We start from the raw sequence: 19,787 nt of genomic DNA, 5'->3' as shown, positions 1-19,787 counted from the left end.
CCTCAGTATCTGGTTTACATGGGTACCTAGTACTGTCTTTGTCGTGAACTGAAATTTAATTATTTAATCTACACTTCCTTAGCCAAAGAACGTTCTTTACCTTGCACTTTTACAGTAAATACAGTAAAAAAATTCTATAAATATATTCAAAATCCTTACAGTCTGCATTATGTTAGTGGTATGTAGTTGCATCAGTATGTGAAGAATGCTGTTTTCTTTGATGTTTCAGAAGAAAGCCTAAAAAATGCAGAGTAGATAAAAGATGTGATTTCCTTTATAGAGGAAGCATTCCAGAATGTTATTATGTAAGGAGGTTTCTTTGGGTGTGAACCAAGTTCTTATCTGTTTGTCTGTTTTGTTGGCTGTTGGCACCTTTATCGCAGCTTGTATTCTATTTAATTCTCAGGTTCTTTTCCTGAATCTTAGAATCTGTTGCCTTAGAAAAGAGTCCTTTTGATTCATATGTTAGCATCAACTAGGTTTGTTTTGCTGTTTAATCTTTCTCTATGCTGTCCACTTCTTTGTTTTTAAATATTTTGAAACCACACTGTATCTTCATTTTTCAGAGTCAGGCTTATACTTGTAAGTCATTACTAAGCTTAGAGTTATTTGTGAGGCATCAGATAAATATAGTCTTGTCTTTTGTAGAATTAATTTATTCTCAGAGTCTAGGTAATCTTCAAGATATTTTTCACTCATTCATCTTTTAACACATTAACATGTTAATCCATTGTAAATTCTTTAAAAAAGTGATGGGACTGTGCCAGAGTTAGCTCTCATTCCAAGTTGTTCTTTACTGCATGTTCATCCTATTTAATCTTCTCTCCTTAGACTTTCTGTGAAAAATGTTTTTGGAAACAAAAAACACTAGAAATTCAGTACTTCATTTTTTTATTTTAACATGATGCCAATTGATTGTCTTTCCGTCCAAATACTTCTTGCATTTTATTGGTAGTGCTTCTTCAAGGTCATAACCTATGTTATGTGCATATGATACTAATCTTTTGCAGAGTTCCTTTGTCTGATTTTAAGTAGAAGATCTAGTGGCCAGTCTGATCAATTTCTCTACAAGCATCCACTGAACATTGGAGATAGGCTCTTATTACACATTATTGTAAGGATATAAGTGAAAGAATATTTGCAGGAAGATGAAGGACTTGCTAGGTTATTTTTCCATTTTAAAAAACTGAATCACCCCTTCCTACAATCATCGTTATGTTTCCATCAGAATCCAGATAGTATATCTTGCTTCTTGCCCATCAGAAAATATCCTTTATATTATTATGCAGGGTAAGAACTGTATTTGTTTCACTTCCAAGAGTGGAGATCTGGTATTATGGATACCTTTGAGAGAAAATAATTTTCCTGCTACTGTTCTTCTGTGAAGATGCTCATAATTACAGATTGCCACTCAGAAGCTTTTCAATAACATGATGGCCCTGTAAGACCTTATATGTCTCTTACTCAAAGATAAGTAATTTTATCTTTTGCTTAAAAATGATCTTCTGAATAGCAATTAGGAAGATCCTCTATTCCTATTAAGAGCAAAATTCTAGGCTTTGAGGGGAGATTTTTGACAGTTATTTATCTGTTTATGTTCTGTTGTTGTGTACAGAAGTGTGTAATTCCCTCTTATCAGTATCTGGATTCATCTGAAAGTGAAATTAGTTCTTGAATCTGAATTACATAAAAAATAGCTTGCTTTGAAAATGAGCATTTAAAAACAAAACCTCAGTTTAAAAATCTCATAAAATCACTGGAAAAATGAACCTTATTCTAACTTATGAATTGCTGTCTTGCAAGGATCATCCCATGGTTTTTTCTTCTTGCAGTTGTTTTTCTGGGTTTGTGTTTTGTTTTTTTTTTTTCTTTTCACATGGCCTCTAACAAGTTCTCAATCTTTTACTCTTTTACGATTCATGCCCTGCTTCTAGAGATTCCAGGGCCTTGTGGTTTTCTGATACCAGGTAAGGTTGCAAGTAAGACCTGGAATGGATGATATGTTTAAGAACAGACCTTCTGACCTTCCTTTTGTGTACCTCAAACAGACTTCTTTCCTACAACATGCATGCTTATTGTTTGTTTTCCCTTTTAGTGAATTTAGAGCTGACTTGTCATGATGTATCATTTAACGTAGATGTATGAAAAACTTCATTATTTTAAAAGCCTAAGATCAGGTTCTGAAAGTTACCTGATGGTTGCCACTCCACTGTACTGACATCAGTGATTTCATTAGCAGTTTCGCTGTAAAGTGACTCTGTAGATACTGATTTTGTTTCAAGAGCAAAGAGGATCTCCTAAAAAGTCAGTATTTCTTGCAAAGGCTTCTGAGAAACTGTTTTTGAGAAGGTTGATGTTATGTTTTTCTTCAAAAATATTAGATAAGTAAATGTGTGAGTGTATGTGTACATTTATTGATAATGAAATAATATACAGTCCATTTTTCACTCTTCATGGAAGAAAAGTGCTTTTTTTGCTTTTATTCTAAGATTTTTTTCCAGTTATAGCTTATGCAAAGATATATATATCAACACTGTGAAAAATAAAATAACAGAATATTAAACTTTTTTTTTTTTTTTATTTTTTTTTTTAACATACAACAGTCTGCTAGTAAATATAAGCAAAGAAGGGAAGAAGAGAAAATACAGTAAAAATGAGAACAGGGTCTGAAACTTCCTTTTCATCAGAAGTAAAAATATCTGAAGCACTTCAATTTTTTGATCCTATTGCTGAGGAATTGTGAATCAAATTATTCATTTGTCTTGGATACTGTACATATGGAGAAGTTTGAAATTAAAACTTATGACACAAAATCAGACAGGCTTACTTAATAACTTGTTGGAAATGATGTTCCCATTTGGTCATTCTGTTTTAGAGTTGAAATTCACTTTGCTAATTCATACAGGAAAACAATGTCTGTTAATTAATGTTCTTAAATTCATGCCAAATAATAATCATTTTATTGAATGGGAAGTAGAAATGAGGCCATGGTGTTTGGAACAAGAAAGAGCAGACTTACAGTCTACAATAAGAGCTTCTTACCCCGTATGTTTTTCATAGCATATCTTAATACCCTCTAGCAATAATTTGTGATAGTCTAAGGTGTTTTTTCCAACTTGCCTACCTTTGCTGTTTGCTGCTTTAAGAAACTGTAATCATCTATAGATTTTTCTCTCACAATAAGGTAATGAAAACAAGAATAGTCAGTGATCTACATAGATGGTGACTTTGGCAATTGTCGCAACTTATCTTACCACGAATTACTGTGTTCATCTCCCAGCATTTGCTTGCAAACTGCGACACAGATGGTTACTATCAACTACAGATTAAAGGAGAAGTTTGTCAATCTTTCTGTAGCACCCCTACTGTATCCTTATAATCATATGGCTTCCTTCCATGCCAGTTCCTTTACAGTAGCTTATCAGAGCTTGCCAAATAAAAGATAATTTTGAAAGTTTAAAATAATAGAAAGCAAAAAAAAACTCCACGTCACATCTCATTAAAAATGCACTGTTACTTCAGAAAAAAATTGCAGTCTGGCTTGTTTCATTTAAAATCATAGAGAGCAAGCAGGCAGTTCCACCACTAGGTCTGAGGAGTTTGTTTTGCCTAGTCACTGAAGAAATCACAAGTTATCCATTAAAACTTAAAAATTACCTGTAGATTTTTCCACAAGTCCAAGTCTGAAATAAAGCTGGAGTCAGTAATGTCATTAAGCAATAAAGCTGGAGATAGTAGAGAATGTATGTTCATTCTCTTAATAGGCATTTGGTCAAGTCACCCCTGTTTTCTTTTACAACAATTAATCTTTAAACTTGCACAAATTATTTGAAAATGATGCATTATTGTAAGCAGATGATTTCTAATTTTAAACAAATATCTGGTAATTTATTTGTTTGCCTGACAAAAGAAAAAACAAAAACACCAAAACACCAACTGATAGTTTATAATTTGAAAATTTGACATGAAAAAGCAGCGTTAAAATTGTAAGCCAACAATTTGCAAATTGTTTTTTGAAAATAAGCAAATATCTAATAAATATTTATATCTTAGGAATAAGATTTAGGTAGGATAAAAAATCAGTCTGGTTTTTAAGACTTTAGATCTTGTCAACATTGCTTTCTAATTTCTATTTTTATAACCATTGTAATAACCATTGTAACAGAAGCAAGACTGAGGGCATTAAAGGCAGCCATCTTTTGTATGTAGATTCATGATATTTTGGGAGTCAGCTAATGCAGAAATGAACTTTGGCTGACTCCATAATGAGACAAGGTGCTGTATAGACCTACTTATAGTGAGATAGCTCAGACAGTATATTTTATCACAGATGTTCAACTTATTTTGCTAGGTCATTTTGCCACTAGTTCTATGTAATCCTGCAAATAAATAAAATTACAGTTCATGGTAACACCACCAATAGAAAGACTGGAAACTGCTATAGCCTTTCTTTTCTCAGAGACAATTTTTACCTGATAAATGTGAAACTGTATTCTTAATTTTGTTAATAAAAAGGGAAGGCAATTATCGTGGATCAGAACTATACAGATTTCAAAGAATGAGGATATCAAAATCACTTTGGGGTCAGCTGCTGCTGCTGCTGTTTCTGCTTTTTTTTTTTTTTTTTTTTTTTTTTTTTAAGAGATTAAAGCCAAAAATTGAGCAGCAAATATATCTGGGCATGTTAAAAGAATTAAGGACAATCAAGCATTCCATTCATGCAGAAATATCACAGTCTTAAAAACAAATACTGTTTTAGAATGTATAGCAGTGTAGCAGATGCATCCTGTCAAATATGAATTAGTAGTTTGTTTCTGAATATCACATTTGTATTTTTAAGGGCCCATGGATGTCAATATTCTTGCTAAGTGTAACCCTTGCTTATCAAATCCATGTAAAAATGATGGAACCTGCAATAATGATCCAGTTGACTTCTACAGATGTACTTGCCCATATGGTTTCAAGGTAGGTACTGGATGAAGAAGAAGAAAAATTAGTGAAGGATTAGCTGCTCCCTTTTAAACAACAGTTTGTTTTAACTGACTCCCTTCCATTAATGTCTGTATTTTCTTCTTAAATTATACCTGTTCCCTGCATAGGGTCAAGACTGTGATATTCCCATTCATGCCTGCATTAGTAACCCTTGCAACCATGGTGGAACTTGTCATTTGAAAGAAGGAGAAAAAGATGGTTTCTGGTATGTTGTTTTTAACTCTTAATAACAGAATGAAAAACTGTTGACTTTTATATTTATGCAGGTGTTAATCTTTGGGTTCTCTTTGTTGGTAATTGCAACTCAAAGGCAGGTTTACATTGCTTCTGAAGTTTTCAGACATGTCACTATCTGTGGAAAGCATCTAAATCCCCAAAACCTTAAAAAACTACAATAAATGGTTGTGATTAGTAGAGGCTTTTCAGGTCAAGACAACATAATATTGACTCCATTATGCTAATTAATAGCTGGCTTGATCCCTGCTGAAAAAAATCTCACCATTCATCTGTTGTCGTGTGTATTACTTTAACAGACAGCATGTAAATGATAAAATTTAAATCCCAGTGAAAGAGAAAATTAATGATTCATTTGAAACTCACTATGCCAGCAGATAAACATGCTGTGAACATTTTTAATCTTGAGTTATTTAATCACACAGTACAATTACTCCAGATGTACTTCATGAATTATGAAATAAAGTTCTTTAGCATTCTTCTGTGAAATTATTAGTCATTTAATAATCTACACCTCAAGCTAGTTAAAAATGACACTTCAAAAAGAAACAATTCATTATCCTGCACTTCATTAAGACATTTTTTTTTTTTTTTAATCCATATTCTGCCCAAAGATCAAATACTTTTCTATTTAAAATTAAGTATATAGATCTTAATATTGTGTCTTTGGAATTTAAGGTGACACAGTCCTGTCTCAGGATTCGACCTTTTCCATTTGTTTAAACACTACATATTTTGAAAATCAAAAGATTTGTAAAAACAAAACAAAAATCATCCGTTTGAAAAGTTTATGTAGGCTTTGTTTTCAGATATAAATACAGGTACTGTATTGTGGAACTTTAAATACAGATGTATAATGATGTATTTAACTAATAGATCAGTAGGAGTACTATGTACTAATCTCTGATTCTGCAGTTTTCTCCATTCACTTAAATTGTTTTTAAGAACAAGACAAACAACAAAAAAAGCAGGATTATTTTCCTTAAGAAATATAATCTCATGTAATAATAGAAAGGTAGCAGTCATTTCAAAACCAGTTATTTCAGAATCGAAAAGGCACAAATTCAGAAGCCTTTTTGTCTGTAACTTAAAATGATAAAAATATTTGGAGAATATTAACTACATTTATTTTATCTCATCCATATTCTCTTAGAGGTATTGATTATAATTACCAACCCTATTAATTACAGAACTTCTCTGATCTTCCCAGCTAAAATATTTGTGTGCTTGGTTTTATTTTTGGTTTTACAGGTGCACTTGTGCAGATGGATTTGAAGGTGAAAACTGTGAAATAAATGTTGATGACTGTGAAGACAATGACTGTGAAAATAATTCTACTTGTGTGGATGGAATTAATAATTATACTTGCCTTTGTCCTCCTGAATATACAGGTAGGAGTATAAAAGAAAGAGAAATTCCTAATAGGAAAGAACTCTGTTTTTGTATGCGAGTCAATTTACTTTACAATTGATTTAAGGCCAAGTTTCCCTCAATAATTCTCTTCAGTATGGTTTGTACTAAAAAGTAGACAATACTTACTCATTAATTTCCCTGTTATTTTTTGAATTATAGCATTTTGAATTTCAAAAGATGTTTCAAAATGTGTTGAAAAATGTGTTGAAAAGATGTTTCCTCACATATGTTTACCTAGCACAACCAGGCCAATGAAGAATGCCTGTAGATGTAAAAATCCGAAAAAAATATATTACTTTTATCTTCTATTTTCCAAGTTGCTACCAGGGCAGAAAAATGTCTATTTGTGCTAACATGGAAATGGATTTGGTGTCCTGGATGTTGTCCTGCCCTCCTTTAAAAATATTAATTCAGATTGTGATGAAGAAAATAGCATTACAAGAAGATAGCATCATTAGAGTTGGCAGCCAGGCTCCTCTCTTTGAGACACAGGGTACCTTGCTTGCTCTCATCATGCGTGTGAGAATGGAGAGTAGTTAGAACAGGAACATGTGAGAACAAGAAGAAAGATCTGTTGTTTATGTTCATCTGTTTCATAGTTTTTCTAGTTAGACAGATCTGCTTTCTGTCAGCTAGCAGTCCACTAGGAGAACACAAAGCTTAAATTCACAAAACCATTATTTGAAACACATAACAAAGATGCAAGATCCTCTCTAACCTAGGAATTAACTAACTATACCTAGTCAACCTCTTTTCTTAATATAACAGTCCTATTGCGTCTATTAGTTATGCTTTTCATCATCCTCAGGGAGCACTAAATTTGGGCTCTGGAAAACTGGAAGGAGAGGTTAAGTAATGAAGTAATTTCATTTATTGAAAACACAGCTAACACCTTTTTAATCCAAGGCATTTCCATCATTATTTTTACAACCCACTGGATTGCAGAAATGATTTAGAGTATTCAGATTTGAGGTCAGTATTTAAATCTTGGAAACCTTCAGTAAGAAAAAATGATAGAACAGAGGTATAAGAAATATGTAATCTGTGTTTTCATCCAGTACTTATTCTGGGTAAATGTTTGGAACCAATTTCTCTATGAGGAATGAGCCACAATACCTAAAGAGATATGAGTTAAAAGCATATGTAGCCAGAATAAGGTAAATAAGAATAATGGGGTGGTCCACATCTGCAAGATTAGACTTAACCTACTGCTTAAGAAAACTCTTTTGTCAGGTACTCCTCCCTCACTGTACTGGAAAGCAACTGAAAATTCAAGCCTTAGAAAGAAATAGTAGATTACAGTGTCAATAAGTAGTAGCAGATCTTTGTTATTTCTCCTATATCTAATATTTCAGCTATATCTGAATCAAGCTTCAGATCCCAGTATTAACTGCTATCTCCTTTGAAAATGAACAGATACTCTTTTGCATAGGATGGAAGAAAGCAAACCAGTCAAATCAGTCTACTTTTCCTATTTAACAACTTCACGTTAAGAGGTTTCATGTACTTATTAAATAGTGGACAATTCATTTGCACATCCATCCTCCTCCACAGTTTTTTGCGTGTGTTTCTTATTTCTTCATTTCTGACGTTACCCTAGGTGCATTTGGACTGCTAGGGCAAACAGCTTGTTGTATTCATAATAACCCATGGGAAGGACTGTTTTATATTAAATATCCATGGAGTGGATACAAAGGCTTGTTTATATGTGCTAGCCTAAAATTTTGATTGTGTGCTTGTTGCATTTCTGTTGTATTTTAATTGAAATGTATGTTTTACATTTACAATTAAAACTTCAATTGTAGTATTTATATATATATGTAGTTAGAGCAAAAAAATGAGAGCATAAACGTTTGCAGCATTTTTAACTTGATGTTTGTAATGTAGTTGGGTTGGTTTTTTTTAAGTTAAAACAGAAGAAAGTGTGTTTTTTACTTGACTCATATCTAAGGAAATGGCAATTACTTTGCTTTGAGGAGCCTGTTGTTGTAGAATGCTGCGCATAATTCTAACAAGAAAATGCTGTGAGTTTCCATGGCAAGTGGTTTTGTTTGCTAGATGGAATTCTTTTAGAAAAGCAAATTTGTTTTCATAGATACAGTTTCTAGTCAAAATTGTTACTGAAATCAGTAGGTCATATAAATAGATCATTTCCAAACCTTATGAAAAAAAAGACACACGTTTTTCCAAACATGCAAGACCAGAGCCTCTGCTCACTTTATAGACGAGGTGGACATAAGTAGTATCAAAATTTCAAGTTTTTCTTTCCACAGGACACAGTACAGAATTCTACTGTACATTATCTGTCTTACAGAGCATCTGAAGTTAGGATACGTTCTGTGAGATCTTAAGCCAGTTTCAATTCAGATAAATTATAAGGAGAAAATATAAAACATCATTTATCTTTTTACACTTGACACCACTGTTCTTACATAGTAAGTATGTTACTTAAGTAACTTTCAGCATTAAGAGTTACTCCGGGTACATTAGGATCTAGAAATAGTAGTGTTCAGAATATAAAATGATCTTACAGTTGCCTCAAGTGTGTATGAGATATCAAATTATTTATAGGATTGTATTTTCCTTTTGCGCATAGCTTGATTTGAAAGCAATAGAACCCATACCCAGTATTAATACAGTGATTTTTCATTAGGAGTTTTGCAGACATTTGGATGTTGGTATCTGTTTCAAAAGGTTAAAATCAGATCTGTGTATTACTATGTGCTGGGTTTTTTTCCTCATGGAAGGCATTTTTCAGTAGATAAACAGCTGTACTAGCTCGGCAAAAGTAGGCTAATCATCAGAAAAACTGGCTATATATTCAGTAGGCAAAAAAATATTTTAAAATATGAAAGTATGTATCTCTAGTTCAGAAAGTCCCTGAACCATAAGTTGCTGGAAGCTGAACAGTATACATACCAGGAAAATGCCACCACAGCCTTGTCGTGTTGTCTTTTAATTTTGCTGACAATGCTTTGTATTGTTTGTGTGCAAGATACCACGGCAAGGATATACTGAATGTGGAAGTGCATCAGCCCAGAATATTTTTTCATTCTTTCATTTGCAAATATGTTTTATGTTTCAGTAGCACAGTGTAACAAAGAAGTCAGTTGGAACCCATTGGTATGAATTGTAAATCATTCTGCTCTAAAATTTTAATACAATTGACTCTGAAAATACATAAAAAATACAAAAAACATTGTAAAGAACGTTGCAGTGCAAAACTGTGACTTTTTGCATTTTTTTTTTACAATCCCTTGGAAATTTGCACTTCTTAAATAAGTGCTATTGATTAAAAAGAAGAAAAAATGAAAGAAAGTAAAAAAAAAAAAAAGCCTGTTAGCTTACGAACCAGGAATCGATTTTCCTCTGCTTCAGTTAAGTTTTGCAATTACCTCCACAAATAAAAGTGGAAAGACAAAGAAAGGTATTTGCACAATACTATGAGCTTTCTTAAGATCACAGACTGTAACTGTGAAATAACGGGAAGCAAATGGAATCATCAGGCATTCAGATTGTCTGATGAAATCTTGAGAAATAAAACATTAAAATGCTTCGCTATGTCCTGCACTCTTTAACTCTGCTATTCTCTTAACATTATCATCTCCTTTATATTAAACTCAGTCTAGTTAACATCAAGTCATTTTGTGTGCATTCTATAGACTACAGATAATCATTTATCTTTCTCATTACCATCAGTCATTAGATCACAAATCTAACAGATCCAGAAGTAAAATCTTTCTTATGCCATCAGTGGCATGTACTTCTTACCTTTTCTGTTTGTTTTGCTCTGCTGTAGGTGAGACTGAAGCTTGCTTCATTTTTGCTATATCAACATCTCTGCTGCTATAGCTGTGCATTAGCTTAATGTGCTATGCTGTTGTATTACAATGTAAAAAGTCTCTTGTCTCTTCTGTCTTTGTCACTGCAAGCTGCTAATCTGAATGAAGTGGAAAAAGGTCAGTTGTCTTTTAAGCCTATTTTCACTTTCCTTTCCTTAAAGGTGCATGGATTTAAGTTCTTACGAATGATCAAATGAATCGTATATAGATATCGTTTAGAAAGCTCATTGCAAATCCTGAAATCAGTCACATGGATATAGCTGTGAATACATGTCGAAAGAATGTCATTGAAGATACAGATCACTGTGCAGGAGTACTATAATATTACTTCTTTTCAGGTATTTTAAAAATTTGTGCACCCATGATAGGACTGACAAAAAGGTTTATGTTGTGATCTTATGAAATCTTTATTCTCATCTTTAATACATACCTTGTTTCCATTCTAAAGTATGCTGTGTTTTATAGCACTGTTTTGATGTAATCTCTTTATTAAATGGTGGTACTAGAAATTATGCTGGAGTATAGAATGGTAGTCCTTTTGCTTATCATATGTGAGTGACATTTGTGCCATAAGTATCTAAAAAGTCTGAAATGATCTCATTAAGCTCAGGCTGTTGTACAGGAAAGGTAATAGTGAAGGTATTTATGACATGAACTTTGGTTGTTTTTTATTGTTTTTTTTCTTTAAATTATTACTATTCTCTGTCTGACACCTATCTCTCTAACAGAGATAGTACATCTCCTGTATAAGCTGATCTTCCATACAATCCACTATTTACAATCTGAAACTAGCATAATTGGAGACAATGTATTTGTAAATTGCATATTTAGTTCTGAAAAGCAAATGGGTCAAATAAACTTGCAGTGTATTTGCTGTCAAGTAAATTTGATAAATATAATTTGCACTCTATAAAACACTGCAGTATTTCACTAATGAAAAATATTTTCATTAACCACTAAATAACATATTTAACAAGGCTGCAATTGTACCGTCTATGTTGACATCTGAAGAGTTATTCTTAACAGTTTAAAGTAAGAGCCTGAATTCCCTCTGCAAATGACAGAGAGAAGCAGATACGTCCAGAAAGTGATTCCATCCACAATTTGGATACTTAAATTTGTATACAATTTAGACATGTCCTTCTTCTGCATTTTACAGTTACTTGTTTGAACAAGTAACAATTGGCCTCCTATATTTCTTTCTCCTTGTCACTTCCAAAGTTATTTCTATATTGTTCTCTTGCTGTCCTAGTATGAAACTGGTTGATTTTGTAAAAAGAGTCCTTTCACAAGGAGAACTAGAAAAAATGCAAGTTCAGTACAGAGAAATATAAAAGGTAAACTTTGTTACCCTTGCTTTTAATAGTAAATAAACAAAGCAGTTATAATGATAACTAGTTCAGTGTTGGTGATTCATTTTGATTTATCACAAATATCCAGCAATGTGAATTGCAAAATTTAGGGTTTTCTTTTGTGAGTTAAAAATAAAACCCCTAAACTTTTCTTCTGTGCCCATGAAAAATAGTTTTTTAAATGGAATTTAAACTGAAGATGCTACTTTGAAGAGACTCAAGCCTTAATTTCAAGTTGCAGTAGATGTTATCTGTGCATAATTAGGCTTGCTGGTAGTTTGAATGTCTTTTAAATGTGATAAATGGTAGAAAGGCAATGAATTCTATACAGTCATTGTAAATGTATGACACAAGTATGAACTAGAAAATATTAAAATTACTGATTTTATCAAGAACAAATTCCTCACAAACAAATTATCAAAGACCTGGGGATGTGAACTAAGTTCAGTACAAAAATTAAGCAGATGTGTGTGATACGTGCTTGTATTTGCTTGCACACTGAACATGAAAGTCATTGTCAGTATCTAAGTTGCTTGGAGGATCATGGCAGACAACTTTTGAGCTGGCAATAGAAGGAACGAAGGATAATGACAAGTAATCATTTCAGTTTAGGCAAGCCCTAGACAGATGTAAATTTTGTTTTTATGTTTCAAAACTTAATTACATGGTCTTCTAGCTGCTACAGTTAAGCAGTTGTTTAAATTCACTTGGTAAACAAGTAGTTGCTTAAAATTTAGGCATGCAAGTAATGAAAAACAAATCATACTGTTTATTGTAGATACAATAATGTGATAGCATGATAGAAAGTATGATTATTTCATTTAATCAGAATCAATCCACAGTCTTGTAAGATTTACATACAAATGCTGTAACTTTTAAGAACAAACCAGTAACTTTGCTACTGTTGCTTTTCATGACTTGTATAATTTTGTTTTGTGAAGATTAATACTCATGCTAATGTAGTCATTTGAGGTATATTAAAGTAATTTTGCTACATTTTTATGAAGGTGAAGTATACATCCTTGGCAATCTAAACCACTTACTTCTAGTTTGATAGCTGCCTTTAGTGATTCTGTCAATTATCCTTGTTTTGTTTTCCTTAATTGTCTTAAAGGCTATCTGCCTAAAGTTATTGTTTTTTGTTGTTGCTAAATAGCATAACTAAATGACTAGCAATGATAAACTAACTAAGCCACATCTTGCAGCTTAGCTGAAGAGAAGTAAGCAATGGTGAGCAAAGTGCAACAATTGATCAAATTTTAAATTCTACTCAAAAATTAAATTCTAACAGAATTTGCAGATTTGTGGTTGTAAATTGTATCTTACTGTGACAGTGAACAAAAATTTAGCATCAGTGTCCTTTGTACAGTAGATGTTTTTATTTTATTTTTTTCCAATAGTACAATCAGTACTTTAAGTATCTCATTTTTTTCTGCTTGTCAAAGTCAAGACTTAAACTGCAGCACTTTTCTCTGTATAGTTTCTTAAGTAGCACTGTTGTTTTCCAACCATTCCTATAAGGCATTCAGTATTTGAGTCAAAAGTAAATGAACAGAGACTTTCAGTCAAAAACTAGATTAAAATACCTAATTGATAAAACAGAAAGTCTGCAGAAATTGACTTGCAATATGTAGCAACCAAGATTGTAAGCTGAAACAAAGATAAATGTACATATGTCCTGCTATTCCAGTAATTATTCTTAAGTCCGCAAAATGTATTTGGTATTTTAGCTTTGGAGCAATTGATAGGTCTTTCCTTTGTATTCTTTATCTAGTTTATATTCTAATATCATAGTCAACTTTAGTAGTATGCTAGGATTACTAGTATACTAGATTTTAAGCTTGATTCTTCATTGTTTGCCTGTAATTTTCAATGTCCTCTAATATTAATCACCATTTTTATTAGAGCTCTTATATTCATTCAGAAATATTCTGGATCACATGGTATGACTATATATTTTAATTTATTGCCCAATTATTCAAAATAACAATGATGTAAATCATTTTTGCATCATTGCATTGTTCCTCATTATTTGTTGTACTGTCTTTATATGTTGAGAAATCCAAAGTTAAGTTATTCTGTGATTTATAAGCTCATCATGTCATAAGAGTGAAAAAACGTATAGAGAGAAAACATAAACTATGAATCTAGGAATTTATGACTTTGGTTAGTTATCCAAGGGTTGCACACAACATGTCACCTGTACTAGCAGTACAGATAATAGAACATAATAGTACTGTGTGACTGTTCAAATCTGCAACACCTTCTACATCTTAGTAGAAATCTCAGTAAATATTCCAATTTTTCCTTGGAGGATTGCCTGCATTCAGATTGTGCCAATAATGAAGAGTTCCACTGGTTTCAGTGCTACTCCATACCAGGAACCAGACTGCATAGATTAATTAAACAGGATGTCTCATGAAAACAGTTACTGCTGATCCTAATTAAATTTTGGACGTTTTTCATAGAATCTTTGATTTTTATCCACTAATTATCTAAAAAATAATAATCTGCTGTTTATTCTTCTACATCCAAAAATGTTCCTGTCTTCATCTTCTAAAACATGATTACTTAGCCATGCTCTTACAGCACCTTCAGTTCTAATGCTGTTAGGTGAATGGAAGAATGTACACACACATTGATATCAAGATTCCTGAAACCCAGACACTCTGTTTTACAATTGTTTTTCCATTGTTATGTGTTATGATCTTAAAAACACTGCTTTTTTTTTTTTTTTTTCCATCATTCTCTCTTCATTTCAACAAAATGATTTTATTCCCTTCACCTTTTGTCAATTCAATTCTGAATAATAAATAACAAATTGGTTATTCAGTATGCAAAAAGAGATGTTGCTTTACCAGGAACATATTCTTTGGAAGTCTGGATTCCATCTCACAAATTTTCACATTCTTTTTCTATCTACTTACTTTTCCTCAAGCAGTGGTGTTTGGTTTTGAGAAGGCTTCACTCAGAATATAAATCTGTTAACAGTGCAAATTAAGAACTAGCATTTAGATTATTTTGGTTTCTTCTTCTGCTGATTATATTCTCATTGAAAAATTCAGTATCTGATGTAAATGCTTTGGATTCCATCTCAGATTTTTAGTTGTTTTTCTTTTCATTTATCCTGTGTGCAAGTCCGTCATGAATTCTACTGACTGTAATGACAGGGTTTGTAGTTCTTTAAAAACTGACTTTTTTTGGTTCAATAGGATTTTGTGCTTTCTCATACGTGATTCCTCACTACGTGAACTGCCATGTTTATCACACCCTTACCTTGATTCCTATTTTCTCTGTTACTTTGTTCAACTAAAAGCTCCCTCCAATTATATGATTCTGGTTTATTTCACATTATGTACAATCTTCAAATGTAAAGACATGGTTTTATTTTCTATCAGAACACGTACGTTCCTGTCTTTTTTAGAAGAGCTTTATTTTTTGGAATCGTTGTTTCTGTTTCAGTCTATATGGACCTTTATACTGTAGAAGGATTCCAAAAGTACTGAAATAAAAGTCTGTCCATAATTTCAAAAACATTTAATGATGCTTGCAAAGCACTTGACTGTAGTAGGCCGGACAATATGACATTGATTTTACAATTTGAATTCAATATTTTTCAAAACTGTAAATATTTTTCCAGTCCCAAATGTCTAGGTTTGATTCCTAGCAAGATATGCAAATTAAGACTTTTCAAGTGTCCCAGAACTTTTCATGAGGTAGTTCAGTTTTTAGTGTAGCTCTGAAGACACGTGCCATCAATTCATGACTACTAAAATGCAATGTACTCTGAAAAATCATGTATTTTAGAAGCACTTGGATGAAAAAAAAAAAAAAAAAAAAGACAAGATTTATACACTACTCAATAATGCTATTTGCCCCACTTAAAGAAATTTCAAAGGTCTATGCAAACAGTAACCTAAGCGATGGCTCAATTTCTCTCCTGTACCAATGGCAGTTCCATGTATCAGTGGTGAGATAGTTAGCTTCTATAACACCAGCCCTAATTCTTCTTTTGAGAAGATATTTTGCAGTATTCCACTGAACTTTTATTGTGACTGTAACTACAGAGACTTTCTGTTTGAAAGATAGGGCCAATATGTCATTCTCGTCTGTGGTTTACTCTTGAGAAATCTTGGGAATGTTTAGAGAGGTTTTTTCAAAGTGTTGTAAACACTGAACAACTGTATTTTTATCATTTGTAATTGGGTTGTCCTTTCCTATGTTTTGAAGTTCTGCATTTAATTGTACATAGATTATACTCCAGAATAAGATATTTTTTTATGAGTATATAAAAGTATCTCTTGTTACACACTGATCTGTATAGAGATAAAAGCATTTCTAACTCATAGGAATGCATATAAGCTAAGTTAATAATAATAATAATTTTAGGGTTTCTTTGTTCCACTGAGATCCCTGAAAATCTGAATTCTCTATTTAATGTTCAGAGATGTCTCATACTAAAATATTGATGGCCTATAGGTGGCTTTCAGCCATTACAAGTTCTTCAGATTGACTAAATGCTATGTGAAGAATTACTTCCCTTTATAAATGCTTTTGTTCAAACAAAACCTTTTGAAAAGAGAAAGGGATGTGGGTTTTGTTTGATATATTGTGGGATGCTAAGAATCCCTGGTATTTCAGGATTCTTTGTGCACTGACCTAGCCATAACATTTGCACACTTCCAGACTAATAAGTCCATAGAGAGTTTGAAAAGGCTTTGAGGATAGAATTTAAATCCTTTCTATTAGTCATTCTCAGTGGCCTGTATTTGATCTTCATTCAGTTTCCTAAATATATTGACTAAGTTATATTGTTACTGACAGTTTTCCTGAGGTCTTTTAAGTAGGCTGTGCTTGAACACCATTGTCTTGTGTTAACCCAAAGCTTATCTGGTTTTGTATGGAAAATGCTCCACTTGCAAATTGGTAATGTGCTGTCATTAAAAATATATGTATATCTTTATAGAGAATCAGTCTGGATCTTTTCATGTATTTTTTTCTCTTGGATGACTGTGATGCACTTTTCTGACTGGTTTTGGCTTCTCTGTGTTTCAGGATGTTGAAGATTTCATGCCTTACAAACACATAACACATATGTTTATATGTTTCTATTGAATTATTATTCTTTGTTTCAGCTTTGCCTTTTTCTCTATCTCTGCTGCTAATGAGGACTGTTCCTCAATTCCAAGTTTTATTTATTTGTCCAGTGATTGAAATAAATCCTACTTATCTGAAGTTCTAGAAATAATATCTGAGATCATGAATAGTCACAGTGGTATGTTCATGATATGCAGTCTTAAACAATGGTTCATAAGTACAATTGCTGTGAAAATGAAGGCCTTCTAGGGAGAATCTGTTGAACCTAACAAATATATATACATATGTATCCAGCACTTACCTACTCTTATTTTCAGTTCATCATCATTATCGTGTGTATTTTTATAATGCTAGAGAAGTCCAACTAAGATAGAAGGTAGTTTCTGTGTGGTGCTAGGCCCTCCAAGAACTCAACAAATAACAGCCAGAAACCTTATTGTTTAATGATATTAGTAGCTGATAAGCTTGTTCATAAACCTAAACACATTTGTATTTTGGAAGATAACATTCATTCATATGCTCATTCTAAAACTCTATTCCAGCGTTGTTATCCTGTACCTTCCTCCTTTTTTTCTAGTCCACCTGTTTTTATTCAAATTGTACCCCTAAATATTCTATCCTTCTTTTCCCATTTCTGCACTTGTGGTGATGCTGTCTTTGTCCCCAGTACTCTGCTGCCTTTCTGCAGATATTTATTTCTCATCACGACTCCTTCCAGTGGTGCCTAATGCCAAGACAAGAAGCAGTGGGCATAAACTGCAACACCAGAGGCTCCCTCTGAACACCAGGCTGCACTCCTGTGCTGTGTGGTGATGGAGCATTTGTAGAGACTGACCAGAGGCTATGGGTCTCCTTGGAGATTGGCTTGCTTGGACAAGAGTATAGGCACCCTGCTCACGGTGTCCCTGCTTGAGTAGGGGTGTAACCACATGCTTCCAAACTCAACTCCTTCTGTGATTCTGTGATCTAACTACACTGATGACCAATACTCAGAAAAGTAAAACAAGTGATACCAAGTATCGTGCTTCTTGAAGAAAAGTTCAACTTCATCAGTGAAAGCACTTTCTTATCAACTGATCTTTTCTTTCCCATTTTGGTGAACAGTTCTGTTTTCATACCCTCTTGACAAATGTCAAGAAGCAACCCTACTACCTGCATTGTTTCTATGAATCCTTAAATTCAGCAAGTACAAATAGTAGATAATTATGGTATATTAACAAGTGCAAAAAGTTGGAATGTTGATTAAGAAAAGTAGAAAGTAGAAGGCAAGATTTTGTTGTTGGATAATTGGAATTGTAGTATCAGACAGTGATATTAACAGGTTGTTGTTCTTGTTTGATTTTTTTTATTTTTTTTAGAAATAGATTACTTGCAATACAAATCTGAATATTTCTGTGTGGAATGTATTCATTATTATACCGTTAAGCATGCATTTTTTTGATGTTAATAGAAAAATTCATAGCAATTACTGAAAAAATAGAAACAGCTATTTTTGGGTCACTGCTGTTTTCACTGAGTTGAGAACATGTATTACTTTTCAGGTGAGCTCTGTGAGGAGAAACTAGATTTCTGTGCTCAAAACTTGAATCCTTGCCAGCACGACTCAAAGTGTATCTTGACACCTAAAGGTTACAAGTAAGTTTAAAATGTTGTCATGGTCCAGCTGCATCCAAATTTTTAAGATTTTTATCCTCCTCAGCATCTTTTGTTTTTCTTTTAGTGGAAGGAAGTTCTGTTCTCAAAATTCAGTTATTACTAAATATTACAGTAGACTAGGCTCAGTTATTTTAAGGTAGATCTCCAATATTATCTTAGATATGATTTACTTAATTAAAAGATTCTTAGCAGTTCAAGCTTCAACTAGAATTTGAAGAAGAACAAAATGCAGAGCAGTTAGTTTATATGATAGTCTATACAAAACCCTTTTAGTATCTTGGACAGTGGGAAAATAATTACATTTAATTGAAGTGGAATTATTATACTGCTGTCTGAGAAGTAATTATGGAAGAGGTTATTAGGAAGGAACACTGGAAGGTATAAAATAAAGTCCATTCCCAGGAAAGTTAATCTGTAATTACACTATATACTTATTACAATTAATTATGCACACTTCAAAGTGTTTTAATAGGCTTTAGGTTAATAAATCATAAGTACCTGTCTTACACAGTGTATGCTCTTGTGCCAGAATCAGGTTATCTATTATCATTACAAAAGCTTATGAAAAGACGTGTTATTTAATATGAGGCAGAAAACATTCAAATATATCAAATATTCACATGAACACAAAATGTTCATTAAAAAAGTTGTCAATTGGAAAATAAAAAACTTGTTGGATTTAATTTTTTCTGCATTATGTTTATTATCTTCATGCCACTTCAAGAATCTAGTTTGGCATCTCATACTTTACTACTCAGTTGATCAATCTTCTAAGTTAATTTCTGAGATTTTAAATCAGAACATAACATATGCAGTAACTTCAAGAATGTGTCTCACTTATTTTTATTAATAGCGTGCTTTACGTTCTTTATTCCATTTTCTTGTTTACATATGTTGTTCAATAAATTTGGGATCTATTTTGTTAGAGTACTTAATTTAACATTACACAGATATTTGAAATCACTCTTGGCTCTTTAGAGCAAGTTTTAGTTGTAAGAGAAAACAACAGCAAGGGAGGAATCACAGGGTCTAATGAAACCAATCCATAAATCTTAATCAAAAAATATTCATGTGAATGTATGAATTAGTAATATTTTCCATTCATTTTTCACAGACTTCTGAGCATTCACTCAGTCTGAGAATATGAGAACTCCCTGCAGAACTGCTGCTAGCATTAACAATGAGAGTAAAATAAATGATA

The 19,787-nt window shown here is 32.6% G+C and overlaps 1 protein-coding gene across 2 annotated transcripts in view; it reads left to right on the top strand.

Moving 5' to 3' along the window:
• The window catches only part of SLIT2 (slit guidance ligand 2), a gene marked incomplete at both ends in the record, with an annotated part of 250,813 nt that overhangs the window by 215,642 nt on the left and 15,384 nt on the right, over positions 1-19,787 (top strand). For both annotated transcript variants that reach the window (XM_079534254.1, XM_079534253.1), the window contains 4 exons: positions 4,841-4,965; positions 5,100-5,197; positions 6,478-6,617; positions 18,472-18,565. In XM_079534254.1, coding sequence (XP_079390380.1) covers positions 4,841-4,965; positions 5,100-5,197; positions 6,478-6,617; positions 18,472-18,565 — 457 coding nt within the window. The remainder of the gene's footprint in view (positions 1-4,840; positions 4,966-5,099; positions 5,198-6,477; positions 6,618-18,471; positions 18,566-19,787) is intronic.

Source organism: Tetrao urogallus (genome assembly GCF_951394365.1).
Source record: "Tetrao urogallus genome assembly, chromosome: 4".
NCBI lineage: Eukaryota > Metazoa > Chordata > Aves > Galliformes > Phasianidae > Tetrao > Tetrao urogallus.
The sequence above is the reverse complement of the archived record's forward strand: the minus strand, read 5'-3'. Positions and strand labels throughout refer to the sequence as shown.